This window comes from Balaenoptera ricei, chromosome 2 (assembly GCF_028023285.1).
Source record: "Balaenoptera ricei isolate mBalRic1 chromosome 2, mBalRic1.hap2, whole genome shotgun sequence".
NCBI lineage: Eukaryota > Metazoa > Chordata > Mammalia > Artiodactyla > Balaenopteridae > Balaenoptera > Balaenoptera ricei.
In genome coordinates, this window is record NC_082640.1 from 13,959,570 (window position 1) to 13,980,062 (window position 20,493).

At 39.6% G+C, this 20,493-nt stretch overlaps 1 protein-coding gene across 10 annotated transcripts in view; it reads right to left on the reverse strand.

Annotated features, from left to right (window-relative positions):
• MLLT10 (MLLT10 histone lysine methyltransferase DOT1L cofactor) overlaps positions 1-20,493 on the reverse strand; it is a 252,759-nt gene that overhangs the window by 24,859 nt on the left and 207,407 nt on the right. For all 10 annotated transcript variants that reach the window (XM_059911217.1, XM_059911207.1, XM_059911201.1 and 7 more), the window contains one exon: positions 4,804-4,982. In XM_059911217.1, the coding sequence (XP_059767200.1) occupies positions 4,804-4,982 (179 nt within the window). The remainder of the gene's footprint in view (positions 1-4,803; positions 4,983-20,493) is intronic.

Here is a 20,493-nt window from a genome sequence, read left to right on the forward strand (position 1 = left end):
CCCGCTCGCCGCAACTAGAGAAAGCCTGCGTGCAGCAAGACCCAATGCAGCCCTAAAAATAAATAAATAAATAAATAAATAAATAAATAAAAAAGCAGGATACAACAATAAAATAAAGTAAAGTAAAATAAAATAAAATAGATGAAACTTTCATTCTGACCAATCAAGTCAGAGCTCCTCCAAAGACAGGTGAATCGGCCTGGGAAACTGAACCATTTTCCCAAACAGAATCAAAGTGCCCTATCAGACATCCTCTGAAAGGAAATCAGGATTATATCTAAGACAACTCCCCAACACACACACCAAAGTTAAGATACTTGAAAGTAAAAGTCTCACAGAAATCTGCAAAACATTAGTCACTAAATTATACCTTTAAAATAATTAAATTTATCTGCATTTACTAAATATCACATAAATAAACCTTAGAAGTTCCTTCAATTAAATTACTTTTAAACCTATATCATTTTTATAATAGTAACACAGAGTAAACAAGGAACCCTGATTATCTACATGAAGACTGTATCCAAAAGCAAAACTCAGAATGCAAGACATATTAGAATACATTTTCATTACATTCTGTCTTAAACTCTATTAAAGCAATCATCCTTCAAACAAAAGCACCAGAATTCCTCCAAAGACAAAACAGAACGAATGCAGAACTAAGAAACAGTGGAATTTGAAAGGCAAAATGAAAAATTAATGGCACACCTATAGAAACTAATTTATACCTCTACCCATGATACAAGAGCAGAGCACCCATCATTATAACATCACAAGGACAGCAGTTCTATCTCTCAATAATGTTAAGGAACTATAATTGTAACTATATTGCTGATATCTGTGAAGGAATAATTAGCCTAAAAACAATTTTATCAAATAAAGCAAAAGGATTTGACATCAAACAATATAAAACTAGGTTATCAAACATTTTTAAAGGTTTTTTTCAAATTAGTGCTGCTAAGCATCAGACTTTGTCTCCCCACATTTTTAAAAGTGTCTCCTTTTTGCCCCATTAAAGGCACAAATCTAGTTTCAGTTTTTAATTTCTATTAGCTCTTCCTGATCTTACTTCCCTGACCACTTGCCTGGGAACAATCCTTAAGACAGCAAATAAACCAAAGAAGAGGCCTGTCTATCTTACTTAAAACCAAGGCCAGAAAGATCAAGAATGACCTACGGATTTTTATCCTGCTGGCACCAAACCCATCACTAAAAATTACTACTTTCATTAAGTTTTTGGGAGGGAAAGTAGGAAAGTCAACACATCGTTCAAATTTAACACTTCTATTCTCTGATTTATATTTTTTAAAACATTTGCTTGCTGGTGTGATGGTTTTCTCAATAATCGTAACAAGGCTTCTATAATTATATTTTAAATATTGATAGTTTTAATTTACACACTTATAGCACTACTCTCTTCATTTTTAAATAAACTACCTATAAAGAAACTCTAAATAAAAGGCCAGGATGTGATTATCTAAACACACTGAATTGCATGATCTGAAAACATACAAGGCCTATACGAAAGTTAAACAAATAAACTTTTGTCATTTTGGAAAGAAGATTAAATTACCAAGTGCATCACAATTTTAGGAGTTCTATCTAAACATTCGATTTATTCTAAATATTTCTGTACCCTTTCCTTTGCACATTGCCTAGAAAATTCACACTTTGCACATTCAACACCAATACTATTGTCTAAGGCAGCTAAACTGAAGTAGTTCTGCACTCAGTTCAACTCAGAGGTCAACCTGCCTCAGTTGCCTGGAGACTGATGGTTGCTACAGCAGCACCAGATAAGCCAGGCTAAATAAGCTCCGGCTTGAAGGCAGAAAGTGTTTACTGCTGGACAGAAACACAGATGCAGCTGTCTCGGCGTGCAGCATGTGAGTCTCACTGGATGATCATATTTATAAGAGACCCATCTTACTGAAACACGGAAGAGGATAAACAGTGAAGATTTTAATTGGACTGAATCCTGGATTACTTGCAACTATGATTTCTTTGTTCTTCAGCTGAGTCATATGTTAAGTGGAATCTTCCCTCTAACTATAAATTTCTTTTCACTACCACTTCCCCCACCCACCTCCCTAAAGCCAACCCCCAAAACCACAAACATAATGAATGGGAAGAAATGAGACTTTTGCTTAATTCAGCCTGGAATTAACCAGAGGGTAATTAAAACAGACTTTTAGAAAGAAAGGAAAGAAAAATACACACTGAAAATGTTCATGTGAGACTCTTTCCAAGGATATAAAGCTATCAACAGCATATGGTTACACTTAATTAAAAGAGATAAAACTATTAATAAGAGCCATTTTCTCATTTATCCTTTCACCCTAACCCCAAACCCCTATCATTATGCCTATACCTCACCAAGGCTAGTGAAATGAGCTAGAGAAGAACTCTCCTAAACTAGTCAAACTCCCCTTCTTCAGATTGAGAAGTTCACCAAATTGTTAACTTTCATTTTCAAAGACAATACCACTAACCATGCCATTGTTTTTCTGTGCTGAATTGTTGTTTATTCTAATTCTTGATCTAATGATAATGGTGATCGTTTGCACTACACCATTACATACTTTAAAAATAACTTAATGCTGTGCTTTGAATGTACAACTTACAGAAAATGCTGGAAAAGTGTACATATATTCTAAGGCCTGTACAATACAAATTATGAACACATACATAAAGCATAAGTTTACAGCAACTTACAAACAACTACTTAACTAGTTGTTTATAATTAGACATTTGTCTTTGTCATAATTTTCTTAAAACTCTGAGACTGTTAGAGGCATTGGGTAAAATGAAAATAATAAAATTATAAAGAATGCCAATAAAGAAAAAATATATATACTTTAGGAATTTTAAATTATTACCTTTGAGGAAATGTGGGGGTTGCGGATGGGGAGTGAGGGTGTGTGCTTGTGTGTGTGTGCGTGTGTGCACATGTGTGCGCGCGTGTGTGCATGTTTGCGTGTGTGTGTGCGCGTGTGTATGCATGTTTGCGTGTGTGTCTGTGCGTGTGTGCGCATGTGTGCGTGTGCGTGCGTGTGTGCGCGCACAGCTGTGCCCATTTACTTTTCTATTTATATGATTATGATTTCTCTGGTTTGACTCTGGCTCTTAGAGCATTCCTGTAGACTAGGTCACCTATCAAGTTCCAGATCTAAAATGAAGGAAAAGGATAAATAAATGCAAAACCACCAACATAGTCACCATTATTTATAATACTATAAATATTCCTTCTTTCTCATAAGAAAGAACACCATATAAGTATTTAAAGGAATCATTCACCCTTAATCCTATATTCTCCTTCACTGGTTTTTAAAAATTTACACTGCAGATATTCATATATTATTTCTGTGATTTTAAAATTATGAAAGGAATTTTTTAAACCACAGAAGTCCAAAAGTGGTTCATACTTTTTAAGTCCTACTTTTAAAAGAGGGAATAAAAGCTCCCCCCAAATTACTATTTTACATCATTAGGACAGAATCAGAAACTCAGAAATTGAAAAGAATCAGTTGGTGTCAACATATTCTTTTGTGCTCTCCCATGAATATCATGTAAAAATGTGTATTATTTCCACTCGTGTCAATACAGGTTGAGATATTTTATAAATTCCTATAGGAAGCCCTATTTCATTTATCTCCCCTATAATCTAACTTACTTTCATTTGCAAACGAAGCAACTGACAAAGGATTAATCTCCAAAATATACAAGCAGCTCATGCAGCTCAGTATCAAGAAAACAAACAACCCAATCCAAAAATGGGCAGAAGACCTAAATAGACATTTCCCCAAAGAAGATATACAGATTGCTAACAAACACATGAAAAGATGCTCAACATCACTAATCATCAGAGAAATGCAAATCAAAACTATAATGAGGTATCACCTCACACCGGTCAGAATGACCATCATCAAAAAATCTACAAACAATAAATGCTGGAGAGGGTGTAGAGAAAAGGGAACCCTCTTACACTGTTGGTGGGAATGTAAATTGATATAGCCACTATGGAGAACAGTATAGAGGTTCCTTAAAAAACTAAAAATAGAACTACCATATGACCCAGCAATCCCACTACTGGGCATATACCCTGAGAAGACCACAATTCAAAGAGACATGTACCACAATGTTCATCACAGCTCTATTTACAATAGCCAGGACATGGAAGCTACCTAAGTGTCCATCGACAGATGAATGGATAAAGAAGATGGGGCACATATATACAATGGAATACTACTCAGCCATAAAAAGAAACAAAATTGAGCTATTTGTAGTGAGGTGGATGGACCTAGAGTCTGTCATACAGAGTGAAGTAAGTCAGAAAGAGAAAAACAAATGCTGTATGCTAACACATATATATGGAATCTAAAAAAAAAGGTTCTGAAGAACCTAGGGGCAGGACAGGAATAAAGACGCAGACGTAGAGAATGGACTTGAGGACACGGAGAGGGGGGAGGGGGGGAGGGTAAACTGGGACAAAGTGAGAGAGTGGCATGAACATATATACACTACCAAATGTAAATAGATAGCTAGTGGGAAGCAGCCGCATAGCACAGGGAGATCAGCTCGGTGCTTTGTGACCACCTAGAGGGGTGGGATAGGGAGGGTGGGAGGGAGACGCAAGAGGGAGGAGATATGGGGATACATGAATATGTATAGCTGATTCACTTTGTTATACAGCAGAAACTAACACACCATTGTAAAGCAATTATACTCCAATAAAGATGTTTAAAAAAAAAAAAAAAAGACAAACGGATGTACATGTTACTTTGTAACACTGTAATAATTTACCTGAGTTGTAGCAACAGCAGAGGGTGCAGACGACCCAGCAGATGGGGAGAGCGCTCCCACTTGCTGTAAATGCCCAGAAGGTTGCTGAGGTAAATGAGAACTGGAGACAGGAGTACTCGATCCTGAGCCAGATGCTACATTTGGAAATGATACTGCTACATCACTGCTGCTATAAATACCTACAAGAAAAAAACCTTATTTAAATATTTTATAATTTAGCAGTCAAATTTGTCACAGACACACATTAATCGATAAGTTAGAATACCCACATTTCCTCCTGATCCCTCCCACAATGATAAATTTTATTGATGTCAAAAAAAACAGTAACTAAATGTATAAATACTGACTTTTCATAAAGCACTTGTCTTAAAGAAACTAACACATTTTTTATACGTCAAAGATGATTTGTTAAGAGACAGAGATCACATCAGGAAGTGCTTTGTAAAAATAATAATAAGGGTTTTAGGAATTCCTAAGAGCAGTGACATGTTTCTGAAATAGGAGAATGAAGAAATTAGAGTTGTATAAAAATCACTTGGTAAGCCTTTCAAAAATACAGATACTAGAGCCCCAGCACTCATGATTGAAAAGGTCTGAAATGGGAAGAGACTTTGTTTTAGAAAGGTCATCCACGTTACAGAGTAGAAAATAAAATGGAACAGGACTAGACTTGATACTCCGAGAACAACAAAAGAGCCTGACGCCACTGGCGGGACACAGCAGTGAGAATAGAGAATACAGGTGGGTTCTATAGATACTCAGGAGGTAGAATAAACAGGGCTTTATGACTGACCGAATGGGGCATCTAAGTAGCAGTCGGGGTGGCCAGGGAACAGAGGATTAAGAGATGATGGTGACGTGGAAAGCTAGGTGGTGGTAGCATTCACTTCAGAGAACACAGGGAAAGAGGAAAGAGATTTGAAAGCATTTTCAGTAGCACCACAGGGGTAAAAAGCCAGAAAGAAAGAGTAGAAGCAATTCACTCTAGAAAAGTGGATGGACAGAGGACAGAAAGAGAAAATGAGCGAAAGTTAAGAAGAAACAAGGAGTTACTTTAAAAAGTGTTTGGTGGGTTTTTTTTTTTTTTCCAAGATGGGAGATCATGCAAAGAGTCCACAGAGAAGGAAAGGCTCTTTGAGGATCAAGGTTAAGAGACAGGCATCTCTATAAACCAGTGGGGTTCTGAACCAGGGGTGATCCTGCTTCACAGGAGACATCTGACAATGTCTGGACACATTTTTGGTTGTCAAAACGAGGAGGTGCTACTGGCGCCTGGCAGGTGACGGCAGGGATGCCGCTCAACACCGCACAGCGCGGGGCAGCTCCTCACGGCTCAGAAGTCTCTGGCCCACGAGTCAACAGCGATGCAAGCTGAGAAATCTTACAACAAACCAGGGCTCTGCGGGGGGTGGGAGCGAGTAAGATCCTAAGAACTTGGCACTATAAACAAGAGGAAAGCAGAAAAGAAGAACCTAAGTAGGCTACAGTCAAAAAAAATTTTTTGAGAACACACAGTGCTTGAAGGCAACAATAATTAGTTATTTATATCAACAGTAAAATTTACTTTGTTCTAAAGAATATAAATATTACTGATTCATAATAAATAAAAGTACCTATAATCTTCAAACAAGGGGAATACAAAAATTGGGACATTTTTAAAGGCCTTACAACTATAATTGAGGCTCCTAAGATCCTTTTTATATCTACAATTTCTCCAGAATAAAGATAATTTATCCACTTAACAAATACATTCATTCCACAAACATCTGAGAGCTCACTGTTTGCCAGACATTATTCTAAGCCCTAGAGATACAAAGCCATTCAAGATATGTGGTCTCCGCCTTCAAGAAGCTTAGTGGAAAAAAGAGACAATTACAAAAGACCGTGAAGAGTACTATGATAGAGATATCCTTGGGAGGCTATGAGTGCATAAAGAGGGGCATCTAACCCAGACCTGGAGTGAGAGAGGATGGGGTCAAAAAGCGAACTGGGAGAGATGGGTGCCTTTAAAGCTAATTTCTAAAGGAGCTGCAGGACAGAGGTGAAGGGCATTCTGAGGAAGAAACATGTGCCACAGAGCCAGGTAGATTCTAAGAACTTATAAGTGCCATCCGTGTAGCTTAAGCAAGAAATGAGGCTAAAAAATAAGCAGGAATCAAATCAAGCAGAACATTAAAAGTTAAAATGTTAAAAGTTAAAAACTTACAGACAATAGGAAGCCACCGAAGTATTATAAGCAGAAGTTTGGTGTGATCAGATTGGTGTTTCAGCAAAACATAAATAAATCACTGGCACAAGGCTGAGAACAGATTGGGGAGGGGATTTAAACAGAGACTGAGAAAGCTGTTAAGGGCTGCTACAATGATACTGATGAGCAAAAATAATATTTTAAAAAAACAAACCTAAGGTAACAGCAGTAATGAGACATTAGAAAGATAACATTCATAGGACTGGTAACTAACTAGATCTGAAGAATAAGAGGGAAGAGTCAAAAATGACTCTTAAACACCAGTAAGTGATTGTGAGAGTGGTAACATTCACTGAAGTAGAAACAGCAACTGAGAGTATCCAGCACTTGTTACTATGTGTAGGTCACTGTGCTAGGACAACAGACCAATAAAGTAAATATTACTCCCATTTTACATAAGAGAAAACAGAAGTTTGAAGAAATAAACTAATTTCTTTAGTGACCTAGTAGATGGTAGAACCAAGAGTCAAACTCATAGCCATGTGACTTTACAACCAAAACCACTTCCTAATTACATGTTTGAGGCTGAGGTTGACCATCACAGTCTTTGAGATGCCTGTGGGACACAAAACTCCTAGATCATCTAAAACAGAATGGGATGAGCCTGAAGCTCAGCAGAAAAATCAGGTCTGGAGATACAAATCAGGAGTCAGAAGGATGACAAAGATAGAATAAGTAAATGTGAAAACTCAAAAAGGCTTATTGTTGGCTTGCTAACTAGTTCATATTTCGAAACATGGAAATTTCATATTAAAAAGTCTAGATTTCTAATTTCTCCTGAAAAACCTGAAGCTCTGTCAACACTGGATACTATATTCTGAAACAGCAACAATCCGCTGGAGCCCTGGACAGGGCATTGATTCTTTAATCCACCAGAGTCCCACCATTCCTTATGCTTCACCTCTTCGTCACTCATTTATGTTACCTACCTAGCTCCTGTAAGTATTTGATTAAAAACCTGTGATATGGAAGCTGGTCAAAGGCAAGGCAAGGCAAGGAAAATTGAGATCAACCAGGGAAGTTCTCGGTGTGCTCAAGAGAAGAGGACTAAAGACAGGACCTAGGGAACATTACCATTTAAAGGGTAGACAAAGAAAGACGGACCACAAAGAACAAAATAAGGAAACAAAGAGAGAGAATCTTAGAAACCACCTAAGAGAATTTCAAAGGAAAAGGTCAAATGATTCTATTAGTCATTTAAGGTAAAGCCAGAAAAAGGAGTCATGAAAAGTAACAAGAAATTTTGGCAAGATAACTCTTTTAAGAAGTTTGGCTGTGGAGGACAGAAAAGAGCACATAAATGCAGTGAATATTTATAAACCTACATTCCAAAGGACAGGCACGCAGGTGAGAAAAAAAAATTGTTTTAAGCTGTTTACCCCATAGTTCTTTCAACAAATACTTACTGAGGTTCTAATAGTAATTTTTAAAAAGGCAATGAAGATAGTAAAGAACAGAAAGGAATTCATCCTTCAAAGAACTTATAGTCTCACAGCAGAGCTAATAAGTACTCCCAAGCTACTATGATACAGGAGGGAAATGCTAAATACCATAAGAAGGACATATGATACAAAAAAAGACTTAAGTTCAGAGGAAGAGACTGGGGTGGAAGAGTTCCAGAGAGAAGTACTTGAACTCAGCTTTTTCAAAGTACCTTAAAAGGTAGAGTGCTGATTTTTTTTTAATGTCGAAAAGCATACTATATGTGGAATCTCCAATTCCCAACACTAAAAGACAAAAGTGAGCTGGAAGCAGTAGGCTGAAATCACAAGAGGACATCACAACAGGACAAGTTTTTGACTGAGACAAACGTCCTGGCTCTGCCAACCTTGCGATCTTAAACTTTGTGAGCCTCCATACTGTTCTTTTCTAAAAACCAAGATAATAGCTACCTTAAAGGTTTTTGAGAATACCCATGTAAAGGCTCTAACAGTGCCTAATACACAGTAAGTTGCCATAAGTGGTAGCTATAGCTATTTTAGAGTTAGTGCTCTAGTTAAAAATTTATCTTTAAGTCAGGGAAGTACAGTATTTTAATTGTCAGGTCCTCTAATGTCCATACTACACTTTGAAAACTGCAAATACCATTACCACATGCAATAATATATCATGAAAGTATAATACTGAGAAGCAAAACTGTGGTGTGTTTGAAGATCTTCAATCTCTAAACTTAAGTCTGTTTTTATACTGCATTAGCTTGATCTTAAATGGGAAACTGCACAGCTAAAAACTCAGCAATCACACTCTGAAACTGGTACTCAGGTTACTGTAATAAAATAGAACAAATCAAAATTTTCCTTTCCTATCAAGTCAGGAAAGCATGGAATTCTAAATCTTTTTCTGCAAATGAGGATCACTGGCTCACCTCAACTCCCTCATACCTCAGGTATGATGGTACAGCATTAACCATTCACTAAGACCTCTAGATCCTTTTTCACAAGGCAAATAATCCTCCTTAGATTGTTCTGTACCTGCTTTCTATTTAACTTCACTCTATTTTCATCTTTTACAAGTTATATGCTATTTTAATCTAAATCAGGTGACATTCATCTAATTAAATAGAACTCAATCCTGCAATGCACAAGCTCAAGGAAAATACCCTCAAATTCACCTGTTCAGGATACAGTATTGTGCATCTGCCGTTCACGGTAGTTGTACTGGTTTACACACTCCACCAGCAGAGACCAAGTGCCTGTTTTCTACATCATACTAGATTTTATCTAGTCTTTAGATCTTTGTTAATCCAATGGGCAAACAAAGGTGCATGACCACATTTGTACCTGTGTGTGACCGAGCGTGGGAGGACGTGTGGAATGAGCAGTGTGAGGAGGAGCGCTCCTCGTGTGGAATGAATTCTGGCGAATGGAACTGGAGAAAGAGGAGGCCCCGGCTGAGGACCAGCCAGGGTCAGCCATCACGTGTGGTGACGGTGAGGCCGGAGACCTGCTCACCCACCCACGGGCGCCCGAGGGAGAGAAGCAGCGCAGGTATAATGTGCAGCTGTCCTGAAAAAGGCTCCCCTTCTGGGATTCTTAGCATCAGGGTATGCCAGACAGACCGTGCTTGCGTCTCCTCCTCTGTCCGAAGTTTCCTTGGGTTCCTCACAGATGCCTTTGTACCCTTCAGGTCTCGGCTCAAATGGCACCTTCTCAGAGAGGCCTTCCTTGACCACCCTATTGAGTACTGCAACCCCCTCACTGCCCCCATGTACTCCCCTGCTTTATTTTTCTCCATACTCATTATCACATTTATCATCCTGCATGTTTTCCTTATTCCTTTTGTTCACTGTCTTTCCCATGTCCCTCTGCAATGTACTCTCCATGAGGATGGGAGTCCGCTTTGTTCACTGCCTTATTCCCAGTATTGTACTTAGAGCAGTGCCAGGCATACTAGATTTGCAATACATATTTATTATTATCATTCAGTATTCAGTGAGTGAAATTCTATTTGGCAAGGCAGTATAGCTTAGTAATTAAACTTGCAGGGTTGGGCTCATTTGGACCTGAGATCAGCTGCGTGACTTTGGTCAAGCAACTTAACTTCCCTAAGCTTCTTTCCTTAAAGGTGAAGTGGGGGGCTTCCCTGGTGGCACAGCGGTTAAGAATCCGCCTGCCAATGCAGGGGACACGGATTCGAGCCCTGGTCTGGGAGGATCCCACATGCCAGGGAGCAACTAGGCCCGTGCGCCACAACTACTGAGCCTGCGCTCTAGAGTCCGCGAGCCACAATTACTGAAGCCTGTGTGCCACAACTATTTAAGACTGCGTGCCACAGCTACTGAAGCCCGCATGCCTAGAGCCCGTGATCCGCAACAAGAGAAGCCACAGCAATGAGAGGCCCGCGCAGCACAGCGAAGAGTAGCCCCTGCTTGCTGCCAGTAGAGAAAGCCCACATGCAGCAGCGAAGACCCAATGCAGCCATACACACATACGTACATACATACATGAATCTATTTTAAAAAACAAAAAAAGAGGTGAAGTGGGGTTCATGAGAACACCTTGTCCTTGATTGGGTTGTAAGGATTAAATGCCTGGCACACACTAGACACTTAGAGGCTATTGTTATTGTTTCATAAGCTGTGTAGACTAGCAGTCTTGGTTTGTCTTTTCTGTTTCTAGGCTGCTCATTTGAGGCAAGTGTGCATGTGTGTGCAAATGTGTGTGCACACGTGTGCACTCTAGCAAATTTATCATGCTGTGAACGAACTAGGCCACCTTCACAGGTACTTTTAAGAACTGGAGTCTCAGCACAAACAGTCCCCATTTTTTACTCACGACAATGGGATGTTTTATAATAAAGACACTGTAAATCAACTATATTTCAATAAAAAAATTTAAAAAAAGAATGAAATGAAAAACAAACAAACAAACAAAAGAAACAAAGATGCAGAATGGATACAGAGAATGGCAGTAACAAACTGATTCATTTATCCATCCACCCAAGAAATATTTATTTCATATGTACTAAAAGACAGGCACTGTGCTAGGAGCAGGTAATAAAGTAGGGAACAAGACAGAAAAGATCTCTGTTCTCCAAGAATATACAATTAGGGAGGCAAACATCAAAACAAACACATGGGACTTCCCTGGTCAAGACTCCATGCTCCCAATGCAGGGGACCCGGGTTTGATCCCTGGTCAGGGAACTAGATCCCACATGAAGGCCGCAACTAAGGAGCCCACGAGCTGCAACTAAGGAGCCTGCCGGCAGCAACTAAGACCCAGAGCAACCAAATAAATAAGTAAATAAATAAATATTTTTTAAAAAAACAAACATGACTATAAATTGCGGCAGATGCTATATGATGGAAGAGAAAGGGTATAATGAGAGTGAAAAATTAAGAAGCAGAAAAGATCTGTCTGAAAAATGATATAACAAGACCTAAAGGTTAGGTATGTAGTTGTTAACTGAACAAAGAATGAAGCAGAAAAGCTCGTTCAAAAGACAAGTTAAAAAAAAAGGTAATATGGCTAAAGTATAGTGGAGAGAGTGGTAGAAGACAAGGTTAGAGAGGGGAAGGAGTAGATCTCACAGGACCTTGTAAGCCAGGTAGAGGTGTTTGGAATTTATGTAAGATCATAGGAAGGGGACTTCCCTGGTGGTGCAGTGGTTAAGAATCCGCCTGCCAATGCAGGGGACACGGGTTCGAGCCCTGGTCCGGGAAGATCCCACATGCCGCAGAGCAACTAAGCCCGTGTGCCACAACTATTGAGCCTGCACTCTAGAGCCCACACGCCACAACTACTGAAGCCTGCGTGCCTACAGCCCATGCTCCGCAACAGGAGAAGCCACCACAATGAGAAGCCCGCACACCGCAACAAAGAGTAGCCCCCGCTCTCTGCAACTAGAGAAAAGCCCGTGCACAGCAACAAAGACCCAACGCAGCCAAAAATAAATAAATAAATATTTTTTAAAAAGATCAATGGGAAGACAATAAAGACGAATAGTGAGAACTGGATTTTTAAAATATCATCCCTCTAACTGCTATGTAGCAAATGAATAGAAAGGAGGAAAAGTGGAAACAGAAAGATCATTTAAGAGGCTATTCCATAAACTAGATGAAAGATTATGATCCTCTGAAAATAGTAGTAGAACTGACCATGAAGAAAGATGTGTCTGAAGTGCATCTAGAAGTTAGAATCACCTAAACTTGATAAGCTATATTTGGTAGACACAGTAAAGTATTTTGCATCAATCCCAATTTTGTTCATTACATGTTGTTTCTTTTGAATTTACCCGTAAAAACAACACATACTCATTATTAAGAATTTTAAGTAGATGGGAAAGTAGGAAAAAAAATCAACCACAAAGACTGTTAATATTTTTATATATTTTCAAACTTTTTGGTGCAGAGTTTATGGTTTTGCTCTACACAGTTGCCTATATACTGGACAAAGAATTTTTAATACTCTTACACTTACCATACATATTTTGATTTCATTTTAAAATATTTTAAAATGTTTTGAATATCATTTTGATATCAATTGAATACTGCACAGTTGACCTGATTTTACAATATTCTACAAATATTTATGCAACTAATATGCCCAGATACAATACTTGCTGCTAAAGATGCTACAAAGAAGAAAACAGATACCATCCTTGCACTCGTGGAGCTTAAAGTGAAGGAGTCACACGTTAAATAATCACACAAATATTAGTGCTATGATGAAAAAGTAGAATGTGCTATGACAGAATACGAGGGGTAACTTAAGATTAGCAGTACCAAAAAAAAGAAAAGAAAAAGAAAAAGAAAAGAAAAATTTGCAGTAAAGGGTAGGCCTTTGTAAAGTGACACATAAACTAAAAGGAAGTCCTTAGGGGAAGTTCTAATTTTACTTGCCTAGACCTCTTTCCCATTTCTTTTCCAAACAGCACCCTATTTTCTATTAGGGAAGTACCCCTCCTCCACTTCATGCACTCCTGGCCCAGGGATGAACATGTAACCCAATCTGAGGCGAACCATCTCCGCTGGGAAATTACACCTTGAATGCATGCTCATAAGGGCCGAGAATGATCCCTGAATTAGATCCGAGAATTCCCTAACTTAGGGAATGATCCCTAAGTTAGTCTAATGGTAATAATATTAGGAGTCTATTAGTTCTTGTTCACCTCGCCCTTTAAACTACCCTTATTTCTCTCCTCCAAAAGTTTTAGAATAAGGTTTTTCTATTAATTCTCTAAAATAACTGTATATATCCAATAAATTACTTTTTGCTTACATTCAACAGAACCTACTTCTGTGGCTTACGTACAATGGACCCTAATGGACACAGCCACTGTGGTATAATAAACAAAGAAACAAGATGCTCATAATGAAGCTAGGGACTTCCCCCGGTGGTCCAGTGGTTAGGACCGCTGTAGGGGGATTAGGACCCACTCCAAGCTTCCACTGCAGGAGGTGCCGGTTTGATCCCTGGTTGGGGAACTAAAAAAAAAAAGAAGCTAGAATCCAGCCCAAGAGTCAGCTCAGGTAAAACCCTGCAGGCCATAAAGGACTTTCCAATTTTGTAGTAATGGAAAGCTATTAAAGCGTCTTAACCAAGAGAGTGACATGATCAGAATAACATTTTTAAAGAGATCACTTTGAATACAAAGTGAACAATGCCTTAAAAGACAACAGAAGAGTAGAATCAGGGAGATAAGTTAGGTAGTTATTGCAATACTTTACACAAAAGATTTTAAGTAACTTAAATTTGGTAAGAATTATGGAGTGAGCAAAGCAGAGGCTCAGGAGTGAGCCCCAAGGAATTTCAACACCAAATCAGGATAAAGGAGAAGTCACAAAAAAACTAAAAAGAAATGGTCAAAACAGTAGGACAACCAAGTTAGGGGAAGTGGAAAAAGAAGAGAAGGGGAAGTGATGTAAGATGGTCATGTAAGGGCTTCCCTGGTGGCGCAGTGGTTGAGAATCTGCCTGCTAATGCAGGGGACACGGGTTCGAGCCCTGGTCTGGGAAGATCCCACATGCCACGGAGTAGCTGGGCCCGTGAGCCACAACTACTGAGCCTGCGCGTCTGGAGCCTGTGCCCCGCAGCGGGAGGGGCCGCGATAGTGAAAGGCCCGCGCACCGCGATGAAGAGCGGTCCCCGCACCGCGATGAAGAGTGGCCCCCGCTTGCCGCAAATGGAGAAAGCCCGCGCACGAACCGAAGACCGAACACAGCCAAAAATAAATAAATAAATAAAGTAGCTATTAAAAAAAAAAAAAAAAAAAAAAAAAAAAGATGGTCATGTAAGAAGAAAACTGAAAAATACTCCCTGGACTTGACAATGTGAAAGCTATTCCTGACCTGAGAGGAGTAGTAGTTGCAGAAGCCAATACGAAGTGGTTTTAAAAAATCAATCAATCAATCAATGGGGGAATTTCTGTTTCTGGCAACAAGGCAGACTCGACAACCTAAAAACCTTCCTAACTAAAAGTACCTAAATGTGAATAGCTAAACCCACACACAAAAAATTAGGGGTCCAAATAAAGAGGAAAGGCTTTAACAGCTGCCCTAAAGCAGCCAGCCTATGTCAGGAACCTAGGAGCTTTGGCTTTAATGCCCACCACAAGGAAAAGAGATAAAACCTTGGGTCTCCAATGGAGGGAAAGCTGAAATTGATGAGACCTTGTTTATATAGTTTAGACTTTCCCATGGCTACACTTTTAGGGGAAAACTAACCCATCCCTTCTCCACTCCACCCCCAAAGACCCCCACAAAACACAAAACCCCAAAATCATAGCATACACAGGGAGAAAAATAAAATAAGGAAGTTTGTCCAATTTGATCTGAGCTTTGGATAGAGGATGGAAGATCTGCCTTGACAATTTACAGCCACAGCCTTGCCTTCAAATAGGTTTTGGGTCTGAACTTACACCATCTGCCTGGTCTGGTAAATCCCAAGTACTGAATCAACATAAGAAGGGGTCAGGCAGTACCGTCACTTGAATATATAGCAGAAGCAAACGCAAAACCTCTCTGAAGGGATATATCCTCAACCCAGGCTAGAAAATGAGTTTGCAATCCAAAATTAGAAAACATGGAAAGAACAATCCCCTTGATCACAAGTTAGCGGACATTAAGATTTGACTATCTTCTAAGAACCTTAGAAAATAGAAACAGCAAATAAAGGTTATGAGATAAAGATTTTAAATGATTAAGAACCTAAGAGAAGAAATCAAAAATATGAGAAAGGAACAACATTCTATATAAAAAAGAAGAACCTGGGATATCCTTCTCTGGTAAGCAGAATTTCCCATGTGTCCCATCTCCTGGTTATTCAATCAAACACTAATCTAGGTACTGCTCTGAAGGCACTTGGCAGATTGAATTAAGGTACTAATCAGCTGACCTTAAAATAGGTGGATTATTCTGAATATGAGGGTGGGCCCAGTGTAATTGAATGAGCCCTTAAAAACCAAAGAAGGGCAGAAGAGTCAGTGGGAGATGCAGAAGAGAAAGCAAGAGAAATGCGGCAGAAGGGGACGTCAAGAGAGATTCTAGGCGTGAAAAGGATTCAAATCATCACCTTTTCTGGCTCTAAGATATAGGGACACATGTGCAAGGATGGGAGAGAAGCCTCTAGGAGCTAAGGGAGGCCCTTAACTGACCAGAAATGGTGACCTTGGTTCTACCACTCCAAGGAGAGAACTGGATTCCACCAACAACCTGAATGAGCTTGGAAGCGGGCTGTTCCCAGAGTCTCCTGACAGTAAGAGTTGGCCAGCACCGTGATTTCAGCCTTGTGAGAATCTAAGCAGAGGAACCAACTTACCCAACCCAGACTTCTGATGGTGCACTAAGAAATTTGTCTGTTTTTAAGCTGCTAATATTTGTGGTAATTTGGTACAGCAGCAAGAGAAAACTAATATACCTGCAGTGTCAGAAAGTAAGGAAGCATTAAAAGAATAGTGGGGACATATCAAAAGGACGTGGAGTCAGCTTAAAGGGCTCCCAATGGCTAATTGTGAACAATCTGAGCATCACAACAAATCGATTATAACCCATACAAATCCATAAGTCCATACTGAAATAAACTGAAAGTTTGATGAGGAATGGAGTATTTACATAGTCTCACAGTTTATTCCACAAAATACTAATTACAAGGGGGAAAGAAAACCTTTTCATTGGAAAAGTCTCATTACATGCAATGTGACAAAATGCAATGGAAAGATCACTTCTAAAATATATAACCCTGGGTCTTCCCTGGTGGTCCAGTGGTTAAGAATCCACGCTTACACCGCAGGGGGCACGGGTTGGATCCCTGGTCGGGAACTAAGATCTCTGCGTGCCATGTGGTACGGCCAACAAAATAAATAAATAAATAAAACAAAACAAATAGCCTGAACCTAGCAACTTAAAAAAAAAAAAATCCAAAATAACTGGCCTATAATCCTCAAAAATTAAGGCAGCTGTCAAAACTCAGATGGTGTCTAAAGACTAGATGCTAGTAATATGGTGATATTAATTTCCTGTTCTTGATAGCTGTACAATGATTTTGTAGGAGAATATCCTTGTTTGTAAGAAATACTTAGGTATTCAGGGCTGATGGGGCACTATGACTGTAACTTACTCTCAAATGGCTGAGGAAAATAAAGTTCTCTATATCTGCAATTTTTCTATAAGTTTGACACTGTTTCAAAATAAAAAAAATATTTTTAGATGTGAGGAAAGTGCTGAACACTCTTAAAAAACAAGAAAGAAAAACAAAACCAGACCAGGTCCATTAAAAAAAAACAACAAAGAATTCCTAAAATTTAAAAACACATTCACTAAATAGAAACAATTAATTGATAGAGCTAAAGAAATGATGAGTGAACAAAAAAGAGCTAAAGAAATTACACAGATATAGCACAGAGAGATTAAGAAGTGGAAATTATAAAAGAGAGGGTAAGGGACATGAAAGACAGATGAAAATCTTAAAAAAATTCCTCAAGAATAGAAAGAATAAGAAGAGTAATAATTTAAGATATAACGGCTACAATTGTGTCCAGAATTGATAGCAGACATGAATTCTCTCAATGAGGAAGTACGAGAAGATCTTAAACAAGGGAGTGTGGGGAAAACAGTCCGAGGTTTAGGCACACAAATAGGAATGTGGGATTAAAGAGTTTGGGTTTTTTGGTGTTTTTTTCAAGAGGAAAAGACTAGAGCATGTTTAGATGTAGATGGGCAAAGATAAGTGATAGTGAAAGAGACGGTAAGGAAACTAAAATGGCAAGGTCTCTGAGAGGGCAAAAAAAGGATAGATGAGATCCAGACCACAAGTAAGGATTAGCCTTTGATTGTAGGCAGGACTAGAGAGAAGGAAAAGACGATGGACACAAATCAAGTAGGTTGCAGAACTGAGTTATGAGAAGATCAAGGTTTTTCTGGGAGTAAGAGGCAAAGACATCTAATATACTGGGGGATGGGGAAAGGGGAGGAAGAGTTAAAAAATGAACAATCATGGCAAAAATTAAGAGCTTCCTAGAGATGTGTACTAGCATTGCGAAGCAATTTAAATATCACTCAAGGCTAATATAATGAATCTACAATGGCAGGAATATGTACATGGTGTGATTTTGTCTATAGAAACACTTAGCTAAGATGAAGTATAAAAATATAGGTGGGAGGAGGAACCAAGATGGCGGAGTAGAAGGACATGCTCTCACTCCCTCTTGCGAGAACACCAGAATCACAACTAGCTGCTGGACAATCATTGACAGGAAGACACTGGAACTCACCAAAAAAGATACGCCACATCCAAAGACAAAGGAGAAGCCACAATGAGACGGTAGGAGGGGCACAATCACAGTAAAATCAAATCCCATAACTGGTGGGTGGGTGACTCACAAACTGGAGAACACTTATACCACAGAAGTCCACCCACTGGAGTGAAGGTTCTGAGCCCCACATCAGGCTTCCCAACCTGGGGGTCTGGCAACGGGAGGAGGAATTCCTAGAGAATCAGATTTTGAAGCCTAGTGGGAATTGATTGCAGGAGTTTGGCAGGACTGGGGGAAACAGAGACTCCACTCTTGGAGGGCACACACGAAGCAGTGTGCGCATCGGGACCCAGGGGAAGGAGCAGTGACCCCAGGGGAGACTGAACCAGATCTACCTGCTAGTGTTGGAGGGTCTCCTGCAGAGGCCGGGGGCGGAGGGGTGGGGGGGGGGGGTGTGGCTCACCGTGGGGACAAGGACACTGACAGCACAATTTCTGGGAAGTACTCCTTGGCGAGAGCCCTCCCAGAGTCTGTCATTAGCCCCACCAAAGAGCCCAGGCAGGCTCCAGTGTTGGGTCGCCTCAGGCCAAACAACCAACAGGGAGGGAACCCAGCCCCACCCATCAACAGTCAAGTGGATTAAAGTTTTACTGAGCTCTGCCCACCAGAGCAACAGTCAGCTCTACCCACCACCAGTCCCTCCCATCAGGAAACTTGCACAAGCCTCTTAGATAGCCTCATCCACCAGAGGGCAGACAGCAGAAGCAACAAGAACTACAATCCTGCAGCCTGTGGAACAAAAACAACATTCACAGAAAGACAAGATGAAAAGGCAGACAGCTATATACCAGATGAAGGAACAAGATAAAACCCCAGAAAAACAATTAAATGAAGTGGAGATACGCAATGTTCCAGAAAAAGAATTCAGAATAATGATAGTGAAGGTGATCCAGGACCTCGGAAAAAGAATGGAGGCAGAGATCGAGAAGATGCAAGAAATGTTTAACAAAGACCTAGAAGAATTAAACAACAAACAAACAGAGATGAACAATACAATAACTGAAATGAAAACTACACTAGAAGGAATCAATAGCAGAATAACTGAGGCAGAAGAACGGATAAGTGACCTGGAAGACAGAATGGTGGAATTCACTGCTGCGGAACAGAATAAAGAAAAAAGAATGAAAAGAAATGAAGACAGCCTAAGAGACCTCTGGGACAACATTAAACGCAACAACATTCGCATTATAGGGGTCCCAGAAGGAGAAGAGAGAGAGAAAGGGCCAGAGAAAATATTTGAAGAGATTAAAGTCAAAAACTTCCCTAACATGGGAAAGGAAACAGCCACCAAAGTCCAGGAAGCGCAGCAAGTCCCATACAGGATAAACCCAAGGAGAAACACGACGAGACACATAGTAATCAAATTGGCAAAAATTAAAGAAACAGAAAAATTATTGAAAGCAGCAAGGGAAAAACGACAAATAACATACAAGGGAACTCCCATAAGGTTAACACCTGATTTCTCAGCAGAAACTCTACAAGCCAGAAGGGAGTGGCATGATATTCTTAAAGTGATGAAAGGGAAGAACCTACAACCAAGATTACTCTACCCGGCAAGGATCTCATTCAGATTCGATGGAGAAATCAAAAGCTTTACAGACAAACAAAAGCTAAGAGAATTCAGCACCACCAAACCAGCTCTACAACAAATGCTAAAGGAACTTCTCTAAGTGGGAAACACAAGAGAAGAAAACGACCTACAAAAACAAACTCAAAACAATTAAGAAAATGGTCATAGGAACATACATATTGATAATTACCTTAAACATGAATGGATTAAATGCTCCAACCAAAAGACACAGGCTTGCTGAATGGATACAAACACAAGACCCATCTATATGCTGTCTACAAGAGACCCACTTCAGACCTAGGGACACATACAGGCTGAAAGTGAGGGGATAGAAAAAGATATTCCATGCAAATGGAAATCAAAAGAAAGCTGCAGTAGCTATACTCATATCAGATAAAAGAGACTTTAAAATAAAGAATGTTACAAGAGACAAGGAAGGACACTGCATAATGATCAAGGGATCAATCCAAGAAGAAGATACAGCAATTATAAATATACATGCACCCAACATAGGAGCACCTCAACACATAAAGCAACTGCTAAAAGCTATAAAAGAGGAAATCGACAGTAACACAATAATAGTGGGGGACTTTAACACCTCACTTACACTAATGGACAGA